At 38.1% G+C, this 23592-nt stretch overlaps 1 protein-coding gene across 2 annotated transcripts in view; it reads right to left on the bottom strand.

The window, feature by feature from the left end:
* Positions 1–19095, bottom strand: part of PIK3C2G (phosphatidylinositol-4-phosphate 3-kinase catalytic subunit type 2 gamma) — a 361549-nt gene extending 342454 nt beyond the window's left edge. For both annotated transcript variants that reach the window (XM_012933403.2, XM_004611287.3), the window contains exons 1-4: positions 18418–19095; positions 15142–15151; positions 11814–11886; positions 7956–8113 (exon numbers count right to left, since the gene is read on the bottom strand). In XM_012933403.2, the coding sequence (XP_012788857.2) occupies positions 7956–8113; positions 11814–11886; positions 15142–15151; positions 18418–19095 (919 nt within the window). The remainder of the gene's footprint in view (positions 1–7955; positions 8114–11813; positions 11887–15141; positions 15152–18417) is intronic.
* Positions 19096–23592: the final 4497 nt, after the last annotated feature.

The raw sequence follows: 23592 nt of genomic DNA, 5'->3' as shown, positions 1-23592 counted from the left end.
GGGTTACTCCTGGCTCTGCACTCAGGAAATATCCCTGGCGGTGTTCAGCATATGGTATGCTGGGAATCGAACCCAGGTCTGCCACGCATGGAAGGCAACCCCCGGCCCTTGGATTTTTAAGTTGTCTTCGGAAAGGTGACAAAGCCCAGTGGGAGGGTTAGCTTGGTAAACAGGGGACATAGCCTGGGGGCTACTAGGGTTGGAATGGGCCATAAATGCAGTCTCCAGTGCTGGAGGGGACAAGTGATCTTTGATTCTAGGCATGTCGCTATTTCATCAGCAGGCCACCATTTGGTCCTGAACAAATCTTACAGGGATGCAATAAGAAACAAGAAAATATTGGGCCCAGGAGACAGAAAGAATCACAGGCTCTGTTCAGGAGCTCGGGCCGATCCCCAGCACCCCATGGTCCCTTGAGCATCACGTGGGGTAACCAGAGAGTGATAGCGACAAGGGGAACAGGCAGAGGGATCATGAATCTCTTACAAAAAGATATCACCTGATAGGGAAGGTCACACGGGAGGCCTAAGGGGTGTGGGGTAAAGCCCAAGGCCCAAGGCCCTGCCGGTCCACACTCCAGAAGAGAATCAAGTATCTCATCCTTGTCTCTGTTTGAATGACCCACATTCTTAGAGCATAATAAGGAAATGCTCACCCACTCACCTCTGATAAAGGGTCTAAAAGGGGCAGGGCTTCAGCCTTTCTTTGTAATCCCACTTTAGGAGACTCGTACCCCCACCCCTTAACTTGGAAGTTTCATGATTTCACTCTCCCTTTGTTTCTGCTTCTCTGTATCACTGTATCACTGTCTTCCGGCATCCAGTTGCTCATTGATTTGCTCGAGCGGGCACCAGTAATGTCTGCATTCATCCCTGTCACATTCAGGGGAATGAGGCCCATTATTGTTACTGTTTATGGCCTATCAAATATGCCACGGGTAGCTTGCCAGGCTCTGCCTTGCGAGATTCTGCATTGCTCAATCTGCTTCCCTAAACAATATTTTTTACTAAGTTTGGCTGTTTTTTCCTGTTCTTTGCTTACAATTTTGACTGCTTGAGGACAAGAACACAAGTGCATGCTACAAGAGCACTGAGTTAGGGGCAGCCCTCAAACGTTATCAGGTGTGGCACCCCCCTTCTCCCACAAACAACATGAAGCAAACAAAATACATCAGATGAACAACTTAACTTTACTCATCAAGGAAGTAGAAAAAGTACAAAAGAAACTCCAAGTTACTAGAAGGCAGAAGTTAACAAATATCACGGCAGAAATAAATGAAACAGGTTAAGTTGGCAGTAGAAGAGACCAATAAAATTAGGAGCAAGTTCTTTTAAAATTTAAAAAAATATCGAGGTTATAAGAGATAGAGAAACATAACTCAACTGAATACAACCAGGCATGAAAGGAATGTTACGATTGATACTACAAAAGTGCAAAGGATCGTATGGACAATTAGATGGTGATGAATTTGACAAGCCAGAAGAAAGGGATAAAACTTTCTAGAAACCACAGCTCACCACTATTTAATCTGGAAAAAAATTAAAATTTGAATAGACCAATTACTAGTTAGAATATTAGGTCAATAATAAAATACCTACCAATAAATAAAAACCCAAGACCGAATGGCTTCACTAGTGAATTCTGTCTAAGAATTAATAGCAAATTTCTTTCAAAATCTCTCAAAATAGAAGAGGAGGTTTGCTGATTACTGAAAGGGCCGGATCACGTGTTATGCATACTGAAACTCCTAATTTGATCCCAAACATTACCGGGTCTTCCCACTCCTGCAGGAAAGAGCAAGGAACATGTATAGAATGTACAGTAGCTCCTAAGCACTGCTGGGTTGACCAAAAACAAATCAAAATGAGAAAATGAAAAGAAAGAATAGAAAATGAAGGAATAATTTGTAAGTGAGGAAAAATCATTTTTCCTCTATCTCTCTGGGTTCAGAAGACCCCTATATCAAGAGTTAGAAAAACAGGAAGGACTAGGTAGGGATAAATAATACATAATTAATTTTGTTTAGTTCGTTTTTGCTGTGGGGAATCACACCTGGTCATGCTCGGGGCTTAGTCCTGGCTCTGCACTCAGAAATTTCTCCAAGCAGTGCTCAGGAGACCATATGGAGAGCTGGGATTGAACCTGGGTCAGTCACATGCAAAGAAAGGGCCCTACTGGGTGCACTATTGCTCTAGCCCCCCAATTTATGTGATTACTAAAAGGGTAGCTAATTAGTAATTTAATGTCTCTCCTGCCTTACAGATTAGTCATTTAGATAGATAATAGTTCTCTCTGGTAATGGATCTCTTTCTGGGCCAATCTCCCTTTCTAAATTCTTCCAGATAGTTAAGGGAGAGGTCAGTGTTTTCTTGAATTGAGTGGTCTTAATTGAGTGCTTTTACCTCAAAGGAATCCACATACCAGAGTGACACATTTTGGAGAGAACTAGTCTGAACCTCTTACATTTCCAAATTCATTATGTGAACTCACAATTACTCTTAATACCAAAACTGGGCAAGAATACCATAAAAAAAGGAAAATTGTAATCTAATGTCCCTGATAAACAGGTATACAAAATTCTTCAACCCAAAACAAGGGAATAGACAGTATCAAATGATGAGAAATACTTGGCCTTGTATTATAAAACTGAGAGTGGTGAGAATTGGGGACTGAGATTAGTATTATTAACATGTAACCTAAATTATAAATTAAAAGGGGGAAAATAATCTATGGTTTAAACTTCCCATCTATACTGTAATTAATCCGAGAAGTGCTCTTACTTTTAAAAATCAGTTATGCACTATTTTATTTCAGCAGCTGATTAAATTCCTCTTCTCAATTTTTATACTCTCCAATTCCATGCTAATCTTTTAAATCTGTTGACCAAATTGCCCACACTACTGAAAAGGCATGTAATACCAACTTGAGATTCTCTTTTGAAAATTGAAGTAATAATACATTATAAAGGACATGTCTCAGGTGGCCGGCCATCCCTGAAAATAAATGTGTGTATGTGTTAAGTTAACCACTGAAAGTCTTCATTATACTTCTTTGCACAATTTCCCCCACAAATCTCAGTCCCTTTTAATTTCTGAGATCTAAGTGAAACTGGTCCAAAAGACATTGAGAGTTGGATTCAAATTTTTTAAGTCAGCATCCTGTTCTGAGCAGGTTGTTGAGCATGAAACGAACGTTTCTCTCCTTTTCTCCTTCCCTGACAATCCTATTCAAAGAAAGCTGGGGCTTGGATGAAACCTTAGAAATCTGTTTTTGTGGGTTTTTTGTTGTTGTTGTTTGTTTTTGTTTTTGTTTTGTTTTGTTTTTTGGGTTGCATCTGGTAATGCTCTGGGGTGACTACTGGCTCTGCATTCAGAAATTTATGATGGCAGTGTTTAGGGGACCGTATGGGATGCTGCGGATTGAAGCTGGGTTGGCTGCATGCAAGGCAAACACCCTCGCTGCTGTACTATTGCTCTGGCCCCCAAATCTTTTTTTTTTAATGGGGATTTGGACCACACTTTGGGGATGCTCCTACCTGACTCTGTGCTTGGAGGTTGCTCCCAATGCTACTGAGGGCAACTTGCGATGGTGGGGATGGAATCAGGGCTGGACTTTGGAAGGCTAGTGGCTTTGCCCTCGTTTTATTCATTCTGCAGATACCTCGAAGAACTTGCCCACAAAGAATTTTGTGGAGCACCCTGGGACCCTGCTCTACAACCAGTCCCTCCTCAAAATGTAATTCTTTGTGATATTCGCCCATAATTTAGAGTTTTTTCAATATTCGAAGGCAGAAAATCTGTCTTAGAGATGGTTGAGAATGTTGAGAATGCCCCTTCTGCTTTCCCTAAAGAATGAGAGGGCATGTACTGAATCAGAAATGTTTATTTGCAATAACACTGGAAGTGGGCCTCAGAGCCATGAGTGAACTAACTGATCAACCCATGAATGAATTTATTGATCACCCTTGTACCTATCTATTTCCACCTTAGCCCTTTTTAAACACCCTGCTATTGTTAACCCTCTTTAAAAGATGTTAGCTTCTATTAATGTGTCTCAAGACTACAGAATTACCCCTTATTCTTAGAAAATGGATCTGGACCTCTACTTCTGACACTTTTCAAGACACAAAATTACCTGATAAATATTCAGTCACACACTTTATATATATGAAAATTAGTTGATAATAAAGACTGGCTGTAGTGTAACATTGGAGTTGGAATTAAGGACAGAGGTTTCAGTTTTATTGACTTGAAAACTAAAGATTGTAAAACAGAACTCTTTTTTTCAAAATACCTTCTTTAGACGGATTTCATTGCTTATCGTTGGGGAAATGAATTTTCTTTGGACAAAAACTTTTCAGTCTCCTCCTCATGACTTAACTTTGCAAATTTGGGGGAGGGAGTGTAGGGCCACAGGGAGTGTGTAGGGCTTGCCTCTGACTCTATGCGTAAGAATCACTCCCAGTCATGCTCAGGAGACTGGAGGGGCTGTCACAAATTGAACATGGTAGGCTGAGTGCAGGGTTGGAGCCATAGCACAGTGGTAGGGCGTTTGCCTTGCACTCGGCTGACCTGGGTTCGATTCCTCCATCCCTCTCGGAGAGCCCGGCAAACTACCAAGAGTATCTCGCCCCCACAGCAGAGCCTGGCAAGCTACCTGTGGCGTATTTGATATGCCAAAAACAGTAACAAGTCTCAAGATGGAGATGTTACTGGTGCTCGATTGAGCTAATTGATGAGCAATGGGATGACAGTGACAGGCTGAGTGCAAGACACACACCTTATCCCCTGTGTTATTACTCTGGCCCTATGTATCTTATTTTTAATAGTTATTCCTTTATTCTTTTCCTAGCAACTACTTGGTATCAAAGTCATTCACAATAGACTTTTGTTTTATGGAGCAAATCTGTGTTACTATAAAGCACCAAAGTGTTGAAGGTATCATATACAAGTTCAACATAGAGATAATTTAGATTATTTTAAATTGAAGGGATTTAAAATCTTGTTTGAATTTTCCTTATCTCACTAAAGCAGATACTCTGTAAACTACAGCAGTGAACAACTTCTTTCTGATGGAATTCTCTGCAAATTCCTGAAAGGAAACAGACTGTTGACCTTTAGCATAAGAACAAAACATTAATAACACAATATAACCCTTCCTCCAAATCTCGGATATAATCCTCCAGACTTCTCTACTGAAGCTTTAAACAAGCTACCCCAAGAATCCACATTTTTATGTTTAGTATCTGAAATCTTTACCTCTAGGTACTCAGAAGTTCCTTACTCATCATTAAATATTTCCTCATTGCAAGTGGAAAAAAAGTCTTTCTCTCTTTCCTCTTCATCTGTTTACTGTCTGCTTGCCCTCATTTCCCAAATTAAAATCGAAAAGGGTTGAGGAAAAGTTTCTTTCCAATAGTAGAAGTATATTTTCATATACTTTCATGAACATTTCATAAATACATCCCTTCTTTGCCTCTATTCTCCTTCCTTTTCTATTATTTTCTCTTCCTTCTTCTTATAATCACTTCGTATCTTTGAAGTCACAGAATGTTTTTGTAAAAGACATCTCACACACAAAATTTAGTTGCTTCACAGAAATAACAAAGAAGTAGAAAATATGCGCTCCTGTTTGCCAAATTGTACAAAGGGATATTCAGAACATGATACTGGGAATGAAATATTTTAAGCAGGAAGAGCAGAAGTGGTTTTTCTAGTTGGTCAAGATGCCCTGTTCTCCAGTGATTATAAGGCACACTATGCACCCCCTTCCCCTACTCCCCCATGCTGATTGGATCAAAGTATAGTGCGATTGACTTTAGCTGGGCAATTAGAATACTGCTTTTAGAAATTTAAAATTGATTCAATGAGAGATTGGACTTTTTGTAGGTAAATGGCCAAATGGTTTATAATCTTGTGAGCTTGGTTTTCCATGTCTTCTGAAAAAGTCAGGGAAATGAGTCAGCCGCAAGCAAGAGAAACTTGGGAAGCAATTATAAAGACAGGAGATGAAGTGAGAGAAATATAGGAATTTGGGGCTTCTTGTTCATCTGTGCTTTTAGTACATTCCTAAATCTTTGCTGTAACCCTGCTTTTGAATTTTGTAAGAAATCCCTATATTAAAAAAAAAGACAAAACCACATTCTCTTTCCTGATGAAGCCAGCAGGGGTTGTTTTTTTTCCTTCATTACTTTCAAACCAGATGGTGCTTCAGATTTTTCTGATACAGCATTGCTCTGCTTAGAGTCATCTGTACTAATTCAGAGCTGTGACCAGAGTAAGAAATGATTGTAATAGTAGTGGTAGTCGATGGAAGAAACACACTATTTTGTAGCAGGAAGCAACAGTTGCTGTGTTGTTTACAAAACAAATACTGGACTTGGAAAATGGCTTGTTTTCCTGCTTTACATGTGGGAGCCCTGGGTCCCATCCCTGACACTGCAGGGGGTCCTGAAATCAAGCCAAAGATAGTGTCAGACAAGGGCAGCTGTCTAATACTAGAACCTAAAGATGAAAGAAATTTATGCTCAGTTTACCCTTGCCCCAAACCCTTAGCTTCCCACAAAGCTTCCCTGTTCTTCTTCTCTGCAAAATCCTCTTGGGACCATTTAGACAATATTTTTGCTTTGAGGACATGTGTCTGACATCTTCCAACCTACTTGCTTATTGCTAATAAAGCTCTTTCTGAACCTGTCACGGAGTGTCTGGCTGACAAGGAAGGAGAATCCAACCTTTTGGGTCTCACGCTCCAGTCGGGCCAGAGGTGGCTCTAAAACAAGACCAAAAGGAGCCCGTCCTGCTTTTCTAACTATTTGGTCAAAACAGTGAAATAAAATGATGATTAAGTTTAAGGTGGTGCTCATGTGTTTGTGCAATAAAGATCATCAGACGATTTTAGTGAGATACAGATTTTGAGAATCCATCAGAGAACTGGTTCAATAAATCTGTTGGTTGTGTTGGGTTGGATGAAGTTCCTTTGAGTTTTGAGTTTTTGATCCCCAAAACCGAGTGGCAGGGTCAGCCCTACCTTACTGCTTACTTACGTTCCAAGGACAAGTTGTTTTTAAAGGACAGAGACAGTTAATTTCACTTACCTAGGCAATGTAAACTTATAAATTTGTGTTTTTTTTAATAAGCTAAAAAAATTGCCATTAAGTATTTTGCAGGAAAATAGGTATCCTGGCGTGAATATGAGAAAAGTTCTTGAAAACAATAGCTAAACAAATATTAACAAAAAGCTTCCAGCTGTTTTCTTCTTATTTCTCTTCATGATAAAGTGCTAGCTAATGGCTCCTTTCAATTATTTCCCTTTGAGAACAGAAATTCATCAGTGAAAAGTTGACACTGGGAACATTTGTGAAGCTGTTCTAAAATGGAGCCCCCAGTCCTCACAGTAGAGAAACTGTCTTGTTTGAATGGATCCCCCAAATCTTTGGACAAGTTGAAAGCAATTGTTTTAAGAACTCTTGCATCAGATGTCATCCCTGAGAAGGGGAACAATGATTATTTTATTGTTGCATTTTGCGTCTGCTAAGAAAAATTTGTTTCATTACTAACACCAATCAACTTCTGAAGAACTTACCTAATTTTCCTCTTTTCTTATCAGAAAATTCCCCAACTTTTTTTTTCCCTTTAGAAGAGTACATAATGTCTTCCTAAATTTGTGCATTCCAAATTGCAATTCTTTGATTCTAAATAACTACCTTATCTCCTAAATTTTTTTTTTTTTTTTTGCTTTTTGGGTCACACCTGGCGATGCTCAGGGCTGACTCCTGGCTCTGCACTCAGGAATTACCCCTGGCGGTGCTCAGGGGACCATATGGGATGCTGGGAATCGAACCCAGGTCAGCCGCGTGCAAGGCAAACGCCCTACCTGCTGTACTATTGCTCCAGCCCCTTATTTCCTAAATTTTTTTATGGCTTTACACAAGTTATTATATATGTAAGGTTACTTACCATCTGGCATTAAATGAAGTAATTCTGTTGAAGTATCAGTAGAAACCTGTATATGAAACTTAGTATTACAAAAGAGCTGATGTGGAAATGCGGTTGTAGTACTCCAGATCTTTCCCGAATTAGAACCAATGTCCGCTGCATGATACATTTCTCTTATCCTGAAAAACATTTGAAAAAACACAAGTTAAGATAATAAAAAAAATTCATGCATGTCCTGTATTTTACTATACACAATTGAAAATATGGAAACAGCTGTTGGTTTGTGGTGTGGTACTATTAGCGGGGTTATTTTGTAATGATAATCAAATCAAAAATAATTTCAAAGGGCTGCTCACTAGGTTTCCTCTAGTGCATCTCATTTGAGCCAAAAATATACTGTCATTATGAAACACAAAATTCACTCTGAATAGTCCCTTGCTTCAATGAGGTTATTTCTGAAATCTCAGCACCTCCCCTGGGTATTTTTCTCATACCTAATGTTCTTAAGGGAAAGTCACTCATCCTAATTCAAAGGTTTGAAAAGAAACTCTCCTGTTTGTGTCAAATTGGCAGACATTCTGTATTGATAAATCTTCATTATCCATTTTCCTTAGTTTTACATTATAGCGTTTTTGATTTTCCATAAATAATTGAGCTTAGAATCCACATGTACATTGCAAATGGTTACTTATTGCTTTAGTGAATAAAAGACTTGTAAAATACTTTGTTCTTAGAGTCAGAAGTCATGAAGCTTCTGTCGTTGGAGTTTAAATTTGAATTCTACCTCTTCCAAACATTAATTTTATGGTTAGAAGCAAATTATTTGGACAGTTTCTTTGTCTGCAAAATGTAGATCTTTATATATATTTATAGTTTTTTTTCTAATTAAAAAGGGATGTGAGATTCTTTTGTAGAACATAAAGCAATTTACTCATATAAGGAATGTATCATAATATCATTGCATATTATTATCATAGCTAATCCTTGCCAACTCATGTTTTATTACCACATATAAAATGTGAGAAGATTATTTGAAGCTACATAGTTAAAATGCTTCTGATGAGAATTAAATTGGGATGCAGGGGAGAAATTTCCTATCCTTCTGGATTCTTATTAGTGTGGACAAGTAATCTAAATGTACAAGATGGATTTAAGAAGGAAAAATCAATTTAATAACATGTACGGAGGAACTACAGTGACTCCCCACAACCCAATCTTGTACAAGAGAAAGTGTGATGTGAATTCATGGTTGGGGAAACTGAGGCATTAAGAAAAGAGGAGGCAGAGCTTCCACATGGCAAGATGAAGGAGATGATTCTCAAATGAAGACACACACAGATTTGCTCAGACCTTCCATGTATAACCCATACTCTGTGGGCTACTTTTTCAGGATTGATTTTTCTAGTTCATAGAACCTATGGTGATTGGATAGATTAGGAAAGGGCAAGGCTTGAGAATAAGGTTCTCTTTAATTAGGAAAGCAGAGAGGTTAGGCAAGGACCAGAGTTTTTTGCCCAGACTCTAGGTTTAAAAAAAAAATTGTTTGTTTTGTCTTTTAAATCTTATTTATTGTGGTGGGCTGGAGTGATAGCACAGTGGTAGGGCATTTGCCTTGTACAAGGCCGACCCTCTCGGGAGATCCCGGCAAGCTCCCGAGAGTTTCCCGCCTGCATGGCAGAGCCTGGCAAGCTAACCGTGGCATCTTTAACATGCCAAAAACAGTAACAAACAAGTCTCACAATGGAGACATTACTGGTGCTCGCTCAAGCAAATAGATGAGCAACAGGATGACAGTGACAGTGATTTATTGTGGTTTACAATTAATAGCAATAGTATTAGTTTCATCAACTCATCATTGAAGTACTCTGACCAAAATACTCAGTATGTGAGAGTGAAGCATTTTTAAGACCCGTTCTGAGAATTTGATGGAGGTCTAATTTTGGCACCTTCAAATATGAAATCTTGGTTTTATGTTAATGAAGGAAGCATCTAAAATTTGAAATTTAATTACAAAATGAAATTCTACACATTTTATGTGCACTGTCAATATACTTTATATCCATGACATCCATTTTATTTGTGGAACACTAAAATAACTGCCAGATGCATTGAAATAGCTGTTGCTATACCCTTACATTCCAAGGAAGGCCCCTCCTTCAAGGGCCTTAAAAAAAAAAGTAAAGTTGCACATTCATCCGTTGTCTGGCATCCATCAGAATCGTATTGTTCTGTGGATCTCCTTTCATAAAGTTTCTCATGCAGGAGCTTTGTGCAGGATTTGCTCTCCTAAAATTTCCCTGCTGCTAAGGAACTGCTTTTTGAGACCCAATGTGCAAGAGAAAGATCCCAGTGATGCCTTAAATCGTAGGTGTAGATTCCCAATCTGCATTTAAGAGAGATAGGATTTGACACTCACCATATGACACAGACCACTCATGCATGCAGACATGATTTGAGCGTCTACCTTATTTGGAAATTAACTTCAAAATACAAATCCATGCCTTTCCTCTTCCAAAAACTTGGCTGACCACTCGTAGTGGGCCAAAACATATTTTGGATATTTTAAAGCAATTTACTGGGCGTGGATTTATTGTTGGTTTATTTTTACAAAAACACATTTCTTGAAAAACCTGACTTAAAAAGTATGTCACAAAAAAATAAAATCCAGTATGCTATCCTGTTCAATGGGCACATTAGAGAACCATTAGTCGTATATTAAGTCACCATAACTTAAATGGGGAAAAAACATGTGGTATTGAACCTATAAATTCAGTCTATATGGTTTTCCAGAAACTTTGGAAAATACTTGGTTTGTCTTTCTTTTTTTTTTCATTTGTTCTTATATACCACAGCAATGTTCGGGAATTACTCCTAGCTCTGTGCTCAGGGATCACTCCTGGTAGAGTTTGGAAGGAAACATATGTGGTACATTGAATCGAACTCAGGAAGACCAGGTGCAAGGTATGTACCCCACCTGCTGAAATTGTCTGTTCACAAAACACTTGGTTTTCTAATTTATATTTCTGATTTAAATTTCCAATCCTTTGAGTTGAGAACCTTGAGCAACATCTAGCCATAGTCAAAATGTTTGTTGTTGACTGAAAAATGAGATTTCTCAATAAAAATACTCAAAACAAGAAAAATATTGGTGACTATAACCATGTATCTTTATCTTAGCACTTAAAGACTTATTTTTCTTAAACCTTTTAAAACTGATTCTGAAAAAAAAAACTGATTCTGGCATTGTGATATTTTAAGTGATGGTTTTCCTATTCATTTGTTTTCAACACCAAATTCCTACTACTGGAAGGTCTATTATTGTCTAGTAGTTTTATTTCTCATGGTTGTTTTATTTAAGAACCAAGAAAATGCTCCATGAGCTACTGACAAACTATTTGTTATTATAAATGTATCATATCAATATAGTGTTTCTAGATGCCTTTAGAGCATCTAGAAAAGTATTTTATCTAGGAATAATAAATTGTGTTTAACAGTGAGGGACAGAAGGGACAGACATTAAATGTAAATTGTTGATGGATTTATATTAACAGATACCTATGGCAGTGAGAGCTAATTCCGCAGTCTTAAAGGTTAGATATCACATCTTAGACGTCAAATGTATAGTCTTAACATTGCTTTTTAGTTACAGTGAGTAGCTTATTCTTGAGAGAATATTGTTAATGTAACTGATTTTGGCTAAAATAAATGAAAATATACCAAAAGTTGATTAATGAACTAATTTGTTATGAATTTGTATTTTTACCATGTTAACACTTTAAAAAAATTTTACATGCCAGATCAATGAATTAATTACTATTAAAACAGACACAGTTATTCAGGTACATAAAGTCTACAACTTAATGAAAGAACAACACTCACCTTTTTACTTCACTGCAGAAGGAGGCCAGACTCAAATTACTGCCTTGAGGCACTTCAATGAGCTGAATGGAACCTATCACCTTAAAACAAAAAAAGCTAGGTTAATATAACTTGGGCATATATAAAATATTAACAGAAATCTATAATCTTTGTCTTATTCAAAAATCTCATTCCACTATATGTTAAGTTTTTATTGAATTAATACATATGGAAAATACATAAATCTTTATTCTTTTTTGAAATAGACCAGCTGTGTTCAGGGATTACCCCTGGCTGGGCTTGAGGGACCTTACTTCGCTCTGGGGACCAGCTCGGGGCTGGCTGACGCCAAGGCAAATGCCCTGCCTGTTGTACTATCATTCTGGCTCCTAAAAAATCCATAAGTCATATATATATATATATATATGTAGTGAGTAATGGATATAACTTTGATGTCAATACTCCAGTTAAAATACAGAACATGTCCGCTTCTACAGAAAATTTACCTCTCCATTCCTTGTCATTAGAGTGTACATTTGTTCCATAATACTTTTTATTCATATTCTTACTACCAGAGTTTAGGGACATGCCTTCCATTTTTGTTTCTGGCTTTTCTCATTGAAATGACCCATAAGGTTGGGGATGGCTTGTGTTTAGCATTTTATTTTTAATTGCGATCAGTTGTATTGTAAGCTTATTTATAATGTTTGTCCTAGTTCTTGTAAATGGATATGTCCGTTGGTTTTAGTTTTTGAATGTTAATAAAATGATTAACTCTTTCATACTAATATTAATAGAAGTGTACAATTCATTTCTTGTGAAAGATCCATAAATATCCTACAAAATGTGTATGTGACTAACTTTAAGATGGGGACAGCCGTGGGGGTTGGGTAGTACCAGTGAGGGGAACCCTGAGGTAATTCTGAAGGTGGGAGAGGAGTTGGGATATAATATGCACTATAGCACTGTAGCACTGTCCTCCTGTTGTTCATCGATTTGCTCGAGCGGGCACCAGTAACATCTCCATTGTAAGACATTTTGTTACTGTTTTGGCATATCAAATACTCCATGGGGAGCTTGGCAGGCTCTGCCGTGCAGGTGAGATACTCTTGGTAGCTTGCCAGGCTCTCCGAGAGGGATGGAAGAATCAAACCCAGGTCGGCCATGTGCAAAGCAAACGCCCTACCCGCTGTGATATCGCTCCAGTCAAATGCCCCCCCACAAAAAAGGAAAAAACTATCATTGACAATAGAACATGGTGATAAAAATAAAATTTAAGTAAATAAAAATTTAAAAATAAATGTTGCTTTATTTATCTTGATGCATGTAAACATTACATTTATTTTATGTTCCCTGACTTTTTTGTTATATAAATACACTCATTCTCCTTCTATAAAAATAATCCCTTGAATTAGATTTTTTTCTCATACCAATTTCTCATACCAATAATTTCACCAGCTTTTGCTTGTTGGACTGTTACATCTTTTTATTTATTTTGCTATCAACCCATCAGCCCCTTTGTTTCTTAAATGCATCTCTTACTTAAATATGTCTTAAATGTCTTAGAAATAATTTTTTAATGTCTTACATAAATATAATTTTAGTTAAATCTTCTTTATGTAGCTTGTTATTTTTCACCTTGTATTAGGAAGTATTAGTCACTATTTAGTAAATGCATGTATGTCAATGGATATAGATGGGCAAAATTATATTTGTTTCTGCTGTTTTGGTCTTCTCTTTTTTTATGCCTCCTTTTAATTTTTTTTCATTTCATTTAGTTCTTGTGTTGAATTATTAGTTTTTTTGTATTGTTTTTAAGTTTTATGAGCAACAAATTACTAAACTCATCCTTAATATAATTGATTACAAGTCTGTACCCACTATACTTAAATGTAAAAGTGTATGATAGCAAAATAAAACCTCTCCCATTCTTAATATTTTTTATCGTTTTCATGCATATATATATGCATATATATATAAATTCCTATAATGCTATTGTTGGACTGGAGTGATAGCACAGTGGGTAGGGCGTTTGCCTTACATGCAGCCAGCCTGGGTTTAATTCCTCTGTTCCTCTCAGAGAGCCCGGCAAGCTACCGAGAGTATCCCACCCGCACGGCGGAGCCTGGCAAGCTACCCTGTGGCATATTCCATAAGCCAAAAATAGTAACAACAAGTCTCACAATGGAGACGTTACTGGTGCCCGCTGGAGCAAATCAATGAACAATGGTATGACAGTGCTATAGTGCAATGCTATTGTTGTTTCATATAGATTTCTTTAAAAGTTATGATAAAAACAGTCTCATATATTTTCAGCATGTTTATCATTTATACCATTCTTCTTTACTACTTATATTCTACCTGCTGTCATTTTACTGCATCCAAAGTATTTGCTTTGAATTTCTTCTGTGAATTCTGACAGATGACTTTCACTCAAATTTTATGTATAAGGTAATGTCATTATTCCATTTAAAATGAGTGAATTCTGGGGGCAGAGTCAGGAGTAAGCTCTGAGTATTTCCAGGTATGCACAAAAGCAAAGTAAATTTTTTTCTTATTTATTTATTATTGAATCATTGTGAGCTACAATTACAAATGTAGATGGTTTTCAAAAATAGAGCTTAAAAAAATGCTATGCCATTGCTTTCTGGCTTTCATTGTTTCCAGTGAGAAATTTAATTGAACACATATTGTTTTTCTCATAAAATCTTTTAACCCCCTCTGCTTTCTTTCATGATTTTTTTTACCTTTGATTTTTCACATATTTGAAAATTTGTCTATGATTTCCCATATTTATTTATTGTACTTTGTTGGGATTCTTATGTCTATAATTTTATGTTCTTTATCAAATTTGAGAACATTTTAGACTATTTTTCAAATGAATTTCCCTATCCTCTCTCTTTGCTGTCATACCAAAGTTGGCCAAGTATCACTTTCCTTGTTTCATAAGCTTCTGAGTCTCTACGCATGTCCTATAAAATCCTTTTAGTTTCTTTTTTTTTTCCAAATTTACTACTTCATCCTTAATATCTTTTATTTGTTTTTAAGAAAATCTAATGACTTTCATTGCAGGTACGATTTCAGTACAGTGCATTTTTTTTTCCCTGCTTGCTTGTGAAATTCCTCCTGAGTCTAGTCCTTGCTTTTGTACTTTGACATACTTTCAATAATCACTTTCAAGCTGCCAAGTTGGTAACTGCAATATCTTCTTTGGGGGCGGGTCACACTATTGCCTCAGCGAGGCCTGTCCAGTTTCTTACTGAAGCCAGCGTTGAGAGAGGGCAGGTGAGAGAGTAGAAGGATCATGGTGCTTGACTCAAGGAGGCAAATCTGTTTCCGTTCCTGGCACAGGAGATGGTCTCCTGAGCCCCATCTGGTATGATCACTGAGCACAGATCCAGGAGTAGCCTCTAAATACTACTAGGTGTTACCCAAGACACCCGCTCTTCAAAACTGAGGGTGATAACTGAGGCAAAAAGTAGAGCAGAGTAAGAGTTTATTTGAAATCAGAGAATACTACTCTGGTCCACTGACCTGTGTTTTAGGGCTTCCTTTACTATGGCTGAGGGGTGTGTCCAGCTGGTTTTAGGGTGCTATGTTGGGTGGCTGGGAATTTATTTATTGGCAGGGGCTGGGGCACTTCAGACCACACCCAGCTATGCTCAGAGCTTACCCCTGGCTCTTTGCTCAGGGGTCATTCCTGGTGGGCTCAGGGGACCCTGTGGGATGCAATGGATTGAACCTGGGTTTACTGCATGCAAGAAAAGTGCCCTTCACGTGATACTATCTTTCTGGCTCTGTCTGGAGGTCCTTGGCCAGTTGTGGACAGGACTCCGAGGGGCTAATAATGGTCTCAGTTTCTCTGCCTTTTAGCTATTGACGACATGAATAGTCTAGGAGAGGTATATCTGCCCCAGCTACAACTGGCTGAAAGGTCCAGCAAACACTTGGTGAATTTTCCAGTCTTTTCCCTCTATCTACCCTGCCTACATGAACACCCAGGAGTGCTGGGGGCTGCTTCCAGCTCAGTGCTGGGGGAGGTCAGTCCTGATAGTGCTGGGAAGACCATGTGACTCCAAGGGTCAAGCCCAGCGTTCCAGACACAGACTTCACACAAGCCTGTTGCAGTATCTCCCGAGCTCCTAAGCCCAGATCTGGAATACCTCACAACTGCTACGACCAGTCTAGCTTCTTGATTGTGGATTAAAACTTCCCCACTTCTTTTCAGATCTATGCACTTGGTATCTGTGCACATTGCAGATGAAATGCTATGGTTACACTGACTTTTAGCCACTGTGTAATTTTTTTCCCTAGCATGGAGTTAAGATTTTTTTGGTCTTGTCAGCCTTGCTTTTTTTTTCTATTGTTGATTTTGGGGATCCCACCCCGCGGTGCTCAGAGATCACTCCTGGGAGCAGTCAGGGCACTATGTACTGCTGGGCATCGAATGCCCGCCTGCAAAGCATTCACTCCAGCCTTTGGCGCTATCTCCCTGATCCCAATCAATTTTTTTTTTTAATTAAAGGCTATTTGGTCATTGTGGCGTTTACTTTTAAGTGTCCTTTTCTCTCTCTCTCAAAAAATTCTCTGGACTCTGCATGCTTAAAATACCTTGCTCAGCTTCTCTTCTCGCTAGGTCAGAACTTCTGCATTGCATAATTTCTATTTTTGTGTGTGAGTATATGGAGAAGACTGTCACTGTCATCCAGTTGCTCATCGATTTGTTCGAGCGGGCACCAGTAACGTCTCTCATTGAGAGACTTATTGTTACTGTGTTTGGCATATCCAATACACATGGGGAGCTTGCCAGGCTCTGCCTCACAGGTTCGATACTCTCGGTAGCTTGCTGGGCTCTCCGAGAGGGGCGGAGGAATCGAACACGGGTCGGCCGCGTGAAAGGCAAATGCCCAACCACTGTGCTATCACTCCAGCCGTAGACCCCCGCCCTGGACTTTGTTTAACTCCATCATCTCTCACGTGTTACCCTGCAAATTACGGTTTTCCCCAGACTGCAACTACAGACTTTGCCTCAGCAACTGTTGTGCTGGCCAAGCAGAGCTCCACTGGCTGCCAGGCTGCAAGAAATGCTCTCAAGGTGGGGAATGGGGTGGGGGTGGTGGGAGGGATACTGGAATCATTGGTGGAGGAGAATCGGCACTGGTGGAGGGATGGGTGAAATGCAAACACAAAAGTTCATAAGTTTTTAACTGTACATCACAGTGTTTCTCTAATAAAATTTTTTTTTTAAAAGAAGAAACTGTATGATCTTTTGGTGTTCGTCTGCGCCCCAGGATCCACATTCTACTTTGCCTTTTTTCATGGACTAAAATAATTTGATTCATATACTTTGTCTGGACTGGAGCAATAGCACAGCGGGGAGGGAGTTTGCCTTGCATGCGACCGACCCGGGTTCGATTCCTCCATCCCTCTCGGAGATCCCGCCAAGCTACTGAGAGTATCCCGCCCACACGGCAGAGCCTGGCAAGCTTCCTGTGGCATATTCAATATGCCAAAAACAGCAACAATAATTCTCACAATAGAAACGTTACTGGTGCCCGCTTGAGCAAATCGATGAACAGTGCTACAGTGCAGTGCTATACATTTTTTTTTTACTTTGTCTAACATCATAGCTGTATTCATTGGCTGGGAAATTTTGTGACTTGTTAAACTGCTCTGATGAGAAATACCTGTGCTAATTTGTTTTTACATTTAATTTAGCTAAGTTGAAACATTACCTACTCAGAAAGTAAAATAGAACTAGGCCATTTCTTTCCACCTGAACTCATCCTTGTTGTCATTTTATTTTTTTGGCATTATTTGTTTACATGTAAATTTGAGCAACGTAGTATTCCCAAAAGCAGGTTTCATATCCTTTCTTCTTCCCGTCCACTATGCATAATATATCATGTATGTTTTAAGGATACGGGAAATAATTGTTAAATAAATGATGAATACTTTAATCTCACCCTCTAAACTGCAGCTGCAATAACATTTCATCTTTTTACTATTTATTTCTGGTTTCGCTGGTGTCTAGATTCACTATAAGCAGAGTAATGCTCGAATATTATACAAGAAAGTCATTGTTACTAAAATTATTGGAAAACTACTAAGAAATCATTAGGATGAATTACACAATGATTGCTTAATTTCCTACTCTTGGAGTGATTCCAATAGAAGTTGCCTGCCAACAGTATAATTTAGGAGTCTCTGGGTAAAGAGATGTTTTTTTCTCCCAGTAATGATACACAGTTTTAAATCATGACATTATGATTCAAAATATAACCATAATAAAATGCATGTGTATTTCTGTGTGTGCATAATAACTCAATAAGAAAACACTATTAGCTAAATCTTAAGCTATATTTTTATCCAAAAAAATGAAAATGCTATAACATTTTATATAGTGTTATTGAAACTGGTACCTTAAAATATTATACAAATAATCCTTTCTTAAAACAATCATTCAGTAATAGGGAAATTATACACTATAAATGATTTTTTTCAAAAGTAATAGTGATACATTTTCCTGTTTAAGGTCAGTTAGCCTTAATACAAAATTAATTCAGCACATTATTTAGTGATTCTTTCAGATTCTCATTTTCAGGCCAACAGACATGAAACATACCTCTACAGTCTTCGGCTGTGTATTGTCTTTTGAGCTGGGTAGAAAGGATCCTTTCGAGAATACCAGTGAAGTCTCCATAATATTCATGTTTTTACTCTTTTTATTCTCTTCTGACATGAAGCCAGTTGCAAGGGATGGATACATAGGAGGAACATTACTTTCAAATCCTATGTAATGTCTCTGACCTGCATTTTCCTGTTCTCTCTGTGTACTAATTTCAGCCATACAAGCGAATGACGGAGCAAACATGTTGAATCTGTCATCACCAACACCACTGTATTTTCCTGTGCACATTCCCCTAGAGCTCTCTTCATTCATGTCTTGAGGATTTGGCAGCACCGAAGGCTTAAAACCAATGACTGGAGCTCCCCCATCTTGATGACAGGCAAGTTCTGGGCTTTTAGAAGTGAATTCATGTGTCAATATTTGGTGTGTCAAATCCAAGGGATTTGTTTTCCAGTCCCTGTTTGGGAAATGGGGCACCAGAAAGACGTTTTTCTCGTGATCACCCTGATAGCCTGGACTTTCCCTACTGAGCACATCTATCAGCTGATCAAAGCCCAGGTTTGTTTGTCTGGGATAAAGGGGTTGATTTGCAGAGTGAAATTCTTGGTGCTCGGGCTGTTGCTCTACATGTGATTCACTGGGGTTCACATCTGTTTGCCACCAGTATGCCATTCTTTATAAACGGAGAGGACTTCACCTTGCTCCGAATATCTTCTTGATGATGTCATGAAAGAGGGTAGAAAGTTTTCTAAAAATTAAAACAGCATAAAAGGAAACAAAATTTATTAATGAATTGGAAATGAAAGTGATATCAAAAAAGAAATAGGTTAACTAAATATAAACAAGTACTTTGATGCATTTCCTTAGCAAATAAAATAATCCTAGAATAATACAAAAATCCCTATCAGAGGTCACCGTATTCAGGTCTTAGAGGGGTTATTATTTCTGATCATAAATGTCTGTGATAGGAAAATATATCTCCCTCATTCATGAGTGGAGTCCAGTGAGTTTATTTGAAGTTAGTGTTCCCTCCCAATCTCCTTTTTACTTGCCTATAGCACTGTAGCACTGTCCTCCCGTTACTCATCGATTTGCTCAAGCGGGCACCAGTAACGTCTCCATTTTTGAGAATTGTTGTTACTGTTTTTGGCATATCGAATACGCCATGGGTAGTTTGGCAGGCTCTGCTGTCGGGCGGGATACTCTCGGTAGCTTGCTGGGCTCTCCGAGAGGGATGCAGGAATCAAACCCAGGTCGGCCGTGTGCAAGGCAAACACCCTACCCGCTCTGCTATTGCCCCAGCCCTTCATTTGCCTACACCATCATCTTTTGTTGTTTTCACTTATCCATGAGATGGAACTTGGCTTGTCTTCTTATTTGCTTAATCAGCAGACATTCCATTCGTTTGTCCTTTCTTTTGCTTGTTCGGGGGAGCTCAAGCCAAGTAGCGCTCAGGGGTCCCTTACCATAGTGCTTGGGGTGCTCAGGGAACCATGCAGGGCCTAGGATCAAATCTGAGACTTCCACATGCAAATTACCCCTTTGAGATATTCTTTACTCTCCATCTATAATTTCACATCTTTATCTCTTTTTGTAACGTGGCTAATCCCTTTCTTCCCTAAAATTTTTAAAGGAATTACAGCCTTATTTTGCCTATTCATCAAAATGGCTTAGGTTTACCAAGGAGTTTCTTGTGAATAAATTCAACTAAAATTAGTCTCTATATGATCTCTCTGCAGCATTTGATTCCATTTACAATAACCGTATTACATTTTCTCGATTATCTACACTGACTGTGGCACTGTGATTTCTGAATTCTTTATTTCTCAGAAACTCTATTTTTCATTACATATTAGATCATGATCATTTTCTCACTTAGAACTCAATACCTCGTACTTCCTCCCCTTTGGGTAATTTTTCATTTGCACTGTTTGAAAATGAGTGATTTAATAATGTAAACTATATATAATTAAGTAATAAGGAAATAAAAGATATTTATTACACATCTATGGATTAATTCAATCCCATATCAATTATACATTTATGCATACTGACAACAACAAAATTCCTAAAGGATAATTATTAGAAATATTCATAAAGGGTAATTACCAGAATTCAAATGAAATTCACCATCAATCTTTTTTTTAATGGGGAGAAGTCACACCTGGTGATGCATGGGGGACTTGTGTTGTGCTGGGGGTTGGCCTGGTTTTCCCATATCAAAACATGTGTGCAGTAAGTACAGTGAGTCATATTACCAGCTCACTATCAGTCTTTTTTTTAGTGCCAATTGATTTTTATTAGGCACTAAAGATTTGCTTAAAATTCATATTCACTTAAGAAATAGATTGTATTTATTATACTTAACACAAGGAATTAAATTGATAGATTTAGTAAAACTATTCAATTCACTCAATTCATTGAAAATTTTGGAATTATGTAAGCAAAGAGATGCAAATAAAAAAATACTCTTGCAAATAATCCATGGGTTATATAGATGCATTATTCTTTAGCCATTTTTTGGGTAGTGACAGCCATTGCCATGATAGAAATGGAAGTTACAATTAAAGAAAATTACATTCTTATGTCTCTCTGTCATGGAATTCAGAATTTGTCAGCAGGTGTGACTTAACCTCTGGCTACCAGAGTTACTATCCTCTTTCAGTCTGAGTATAGCCTACCCTTTCTTACATTAAATATGAAAAATACACTATTATTAAAGTGACTTCTACAATTTTTTGTGTTTTCACTTATTCACATATTTGTCTCTCATCTGAACCTATGATATTCTTATCAGCACATAGAAAATGAGGAAAATGAATCAATAAATTATGACTTAAGGAGTCGCAGAAATAGTTCAATAGACTGAGCGCTTGCTTTGAACGCCAAAGACCAGAGTTGGAATCCGAGCACTGCACAATCCCTAAGAGAGAGGCCGGCACTGAGCCGTACCTCCAGATGTGGCACAAACACCAGAAAACAAAAAGTCTGTATACACAGATATGTTTTAGGATTTAGAGCACGCAGGGTGATGGAAGTAGACCCTGAGTCACCCACCTGAAAGGCAAGCACCTTACCAGTTGTACTATCACTCTGGTCCCAGGATGTTTATACAAGAGAAACTTAAGAAAATCAGGACTGAGTGAACGTATCATGCAAATATGACATAAGAGCATGCTTGAAGAACTTAGGCATTGCTGCGGAGCATTAACCCAGCTGTCTCTACATAAAAAGAGCGGACAGGTAGACTTTTTATTACTGTATTTTTATCTTATTTATTTTTTATAATACAGATGTTCTATCAAGCATTTTTCACAACACTAAACAACAAAAAATTTAAGGTTCTAAGCCTTCATGCTAAATCTGACTACCACGAGATAAAAGAGTATGAGACATGTTATTCATACTGAAAGTTAATAAAAGTAAAACTCCTAGATCTTATTTTTTTCAACATTAAATTTCATTATTATGTTTTAATTCCCAGTAATTTAAAATCTCTTTATTTTCATATTCTGGTAGCTCAATGGCTTAGTTTATAAATAGAAGAGTTATTTTGATGCCAGAGAGATAATACAAGGGTTAATGTGCATTCCTTACATGTGACTGACCCTGGAACCATTTCTAATGCAGCATATGGTCTCCTGAGCACTGCCAAGAGGGATTTTGAGCAGAGAGTCAGGAGTAGCCTATGAACACCTCCAGCTGTGGTCCAAATCCTGCACCCACTCAAAAAATAAATAAAAATAAGACCTTGTCATTCTGTGCCATCTCATTAATACAGCACTTTACATTGCCAAGTAACACTTTAACAAATTCAATATTATATGTTTTCAGTGCCTGTCAAGGTGGCAGTCTGGGGAAGGATGTGGGTAAGTGGGAGGGAACCTGGGAACCCTGGTGGAGGGAGGAGACACTGGTGGAGGTGGCGCTGAAGCATACTGTGTGTATAACTTTATAAATTTTGGCGCTTTGGTAAAATAAAACCAAATTTAAAAAATTTTCTCATCAAGTTCAAGGCAGATAAAATGAAGAAGCAAAAAATATATATATTTGAAATAATGTTCATCAGTTTCTGACTCAAAGCAGAGGTAGAGCTGGGAAGTTGGGAGATGACTTGAAGAGAGCTACTTCACACGGTTTACAAATGGGAGTCCTCAGGTTTGATCCCTCACAACCTACTGTCACCTCCATCCCACCCCCACCCCCCAGCATTGCCAACAGTGACATCCAAGCCAGGAGTAGCCTCAGCACTGTTTGCTATGGCCCTCAAATAAACAAACAAACAAACAAGACAGAAAGAGGGCAATGGTATAGAAATATGGGTAATAGGCAGAATAATGGGCCTGCAAATGCTCCCATGTCTTTAATCCCTAGAATCTGACAATGTGTTCAGTTACGTACCAGAGAGAAACTGGAGTCATGGGAGGGATCCTAATCAGTGGACCTTAAAGTAGGAAGATTATCTTTATGGACTCAGTATAACCACAAAACCCCTTAGAAGTGAAAGTGCAGGTAGAAAAAAAGGTCAACATTATATAATTTGAGGAACTGAACACTCTTTTGCTGGCTTGAAGATAGTAGAACGGGGCCAGGAACTAAGAATTACAAGTACATACAGCTTCTAGAATTTGGAAAGGCAAGAGAGTGGATTTTCCCATAGAGTGAATTTATATTAGCTCTATAATACTTACTTTTTGTACAGTGAGATCTATGTGATCTATCTGACCTATCGAATTGTGTGACAATGGCATTTTTAAAGTTACTAAGTTTGAGACCATTTGAAATAAGAGTAACAGAAAATAAATACAATACGCCAACTGGAAGCTACTTTCTACATTTATTGAAAATAAAATCAAAGAAATAGAGGTGACTAGACAAAAACAATCCTATATTCTTTGTTGATATGTCTAGCTATTTCAAACAGGGTAATTTTAAAGGTGTTAGTAATGGCAACTTAGTATACAGAAATCACTTATAACCTGGCATTCAGTTTGACTTTCAAGAGGTCAGCTTTTTAGGGGTTAATTGAACAGCTGACCTCAAAGAAGAAATTTCAGACAAAATTTAGACACCTATCAGAGGACCGTCAGCACCTGACAGCTGCCTGCAGTTTCTAGATCTGCAAAGGTGCAAATGATCATCCAAATAGCTCGCGTGTTCGGAATGGGA

The sequence above is a fragment of the Sorex araneus genome, chromosome 10 (assembly GCF_027595985.1).
Source record: "Sorex araneus isolate mSorAra2 chromosome 10, mSorAra2.pri, whole genome shotgun sequence".
Classification (NCBI taxonomy): Eukaryota; Metazoa; Chordata; class Mammalia; order Eulipotyphla; family Soricidae; genus Sorex; species Sorex araneus.
The sequence above is the reverse complement of the archived record's forward strand: the minus strand, read 5'-3'. Positions and strand labels throughout refer to the sequence as shown.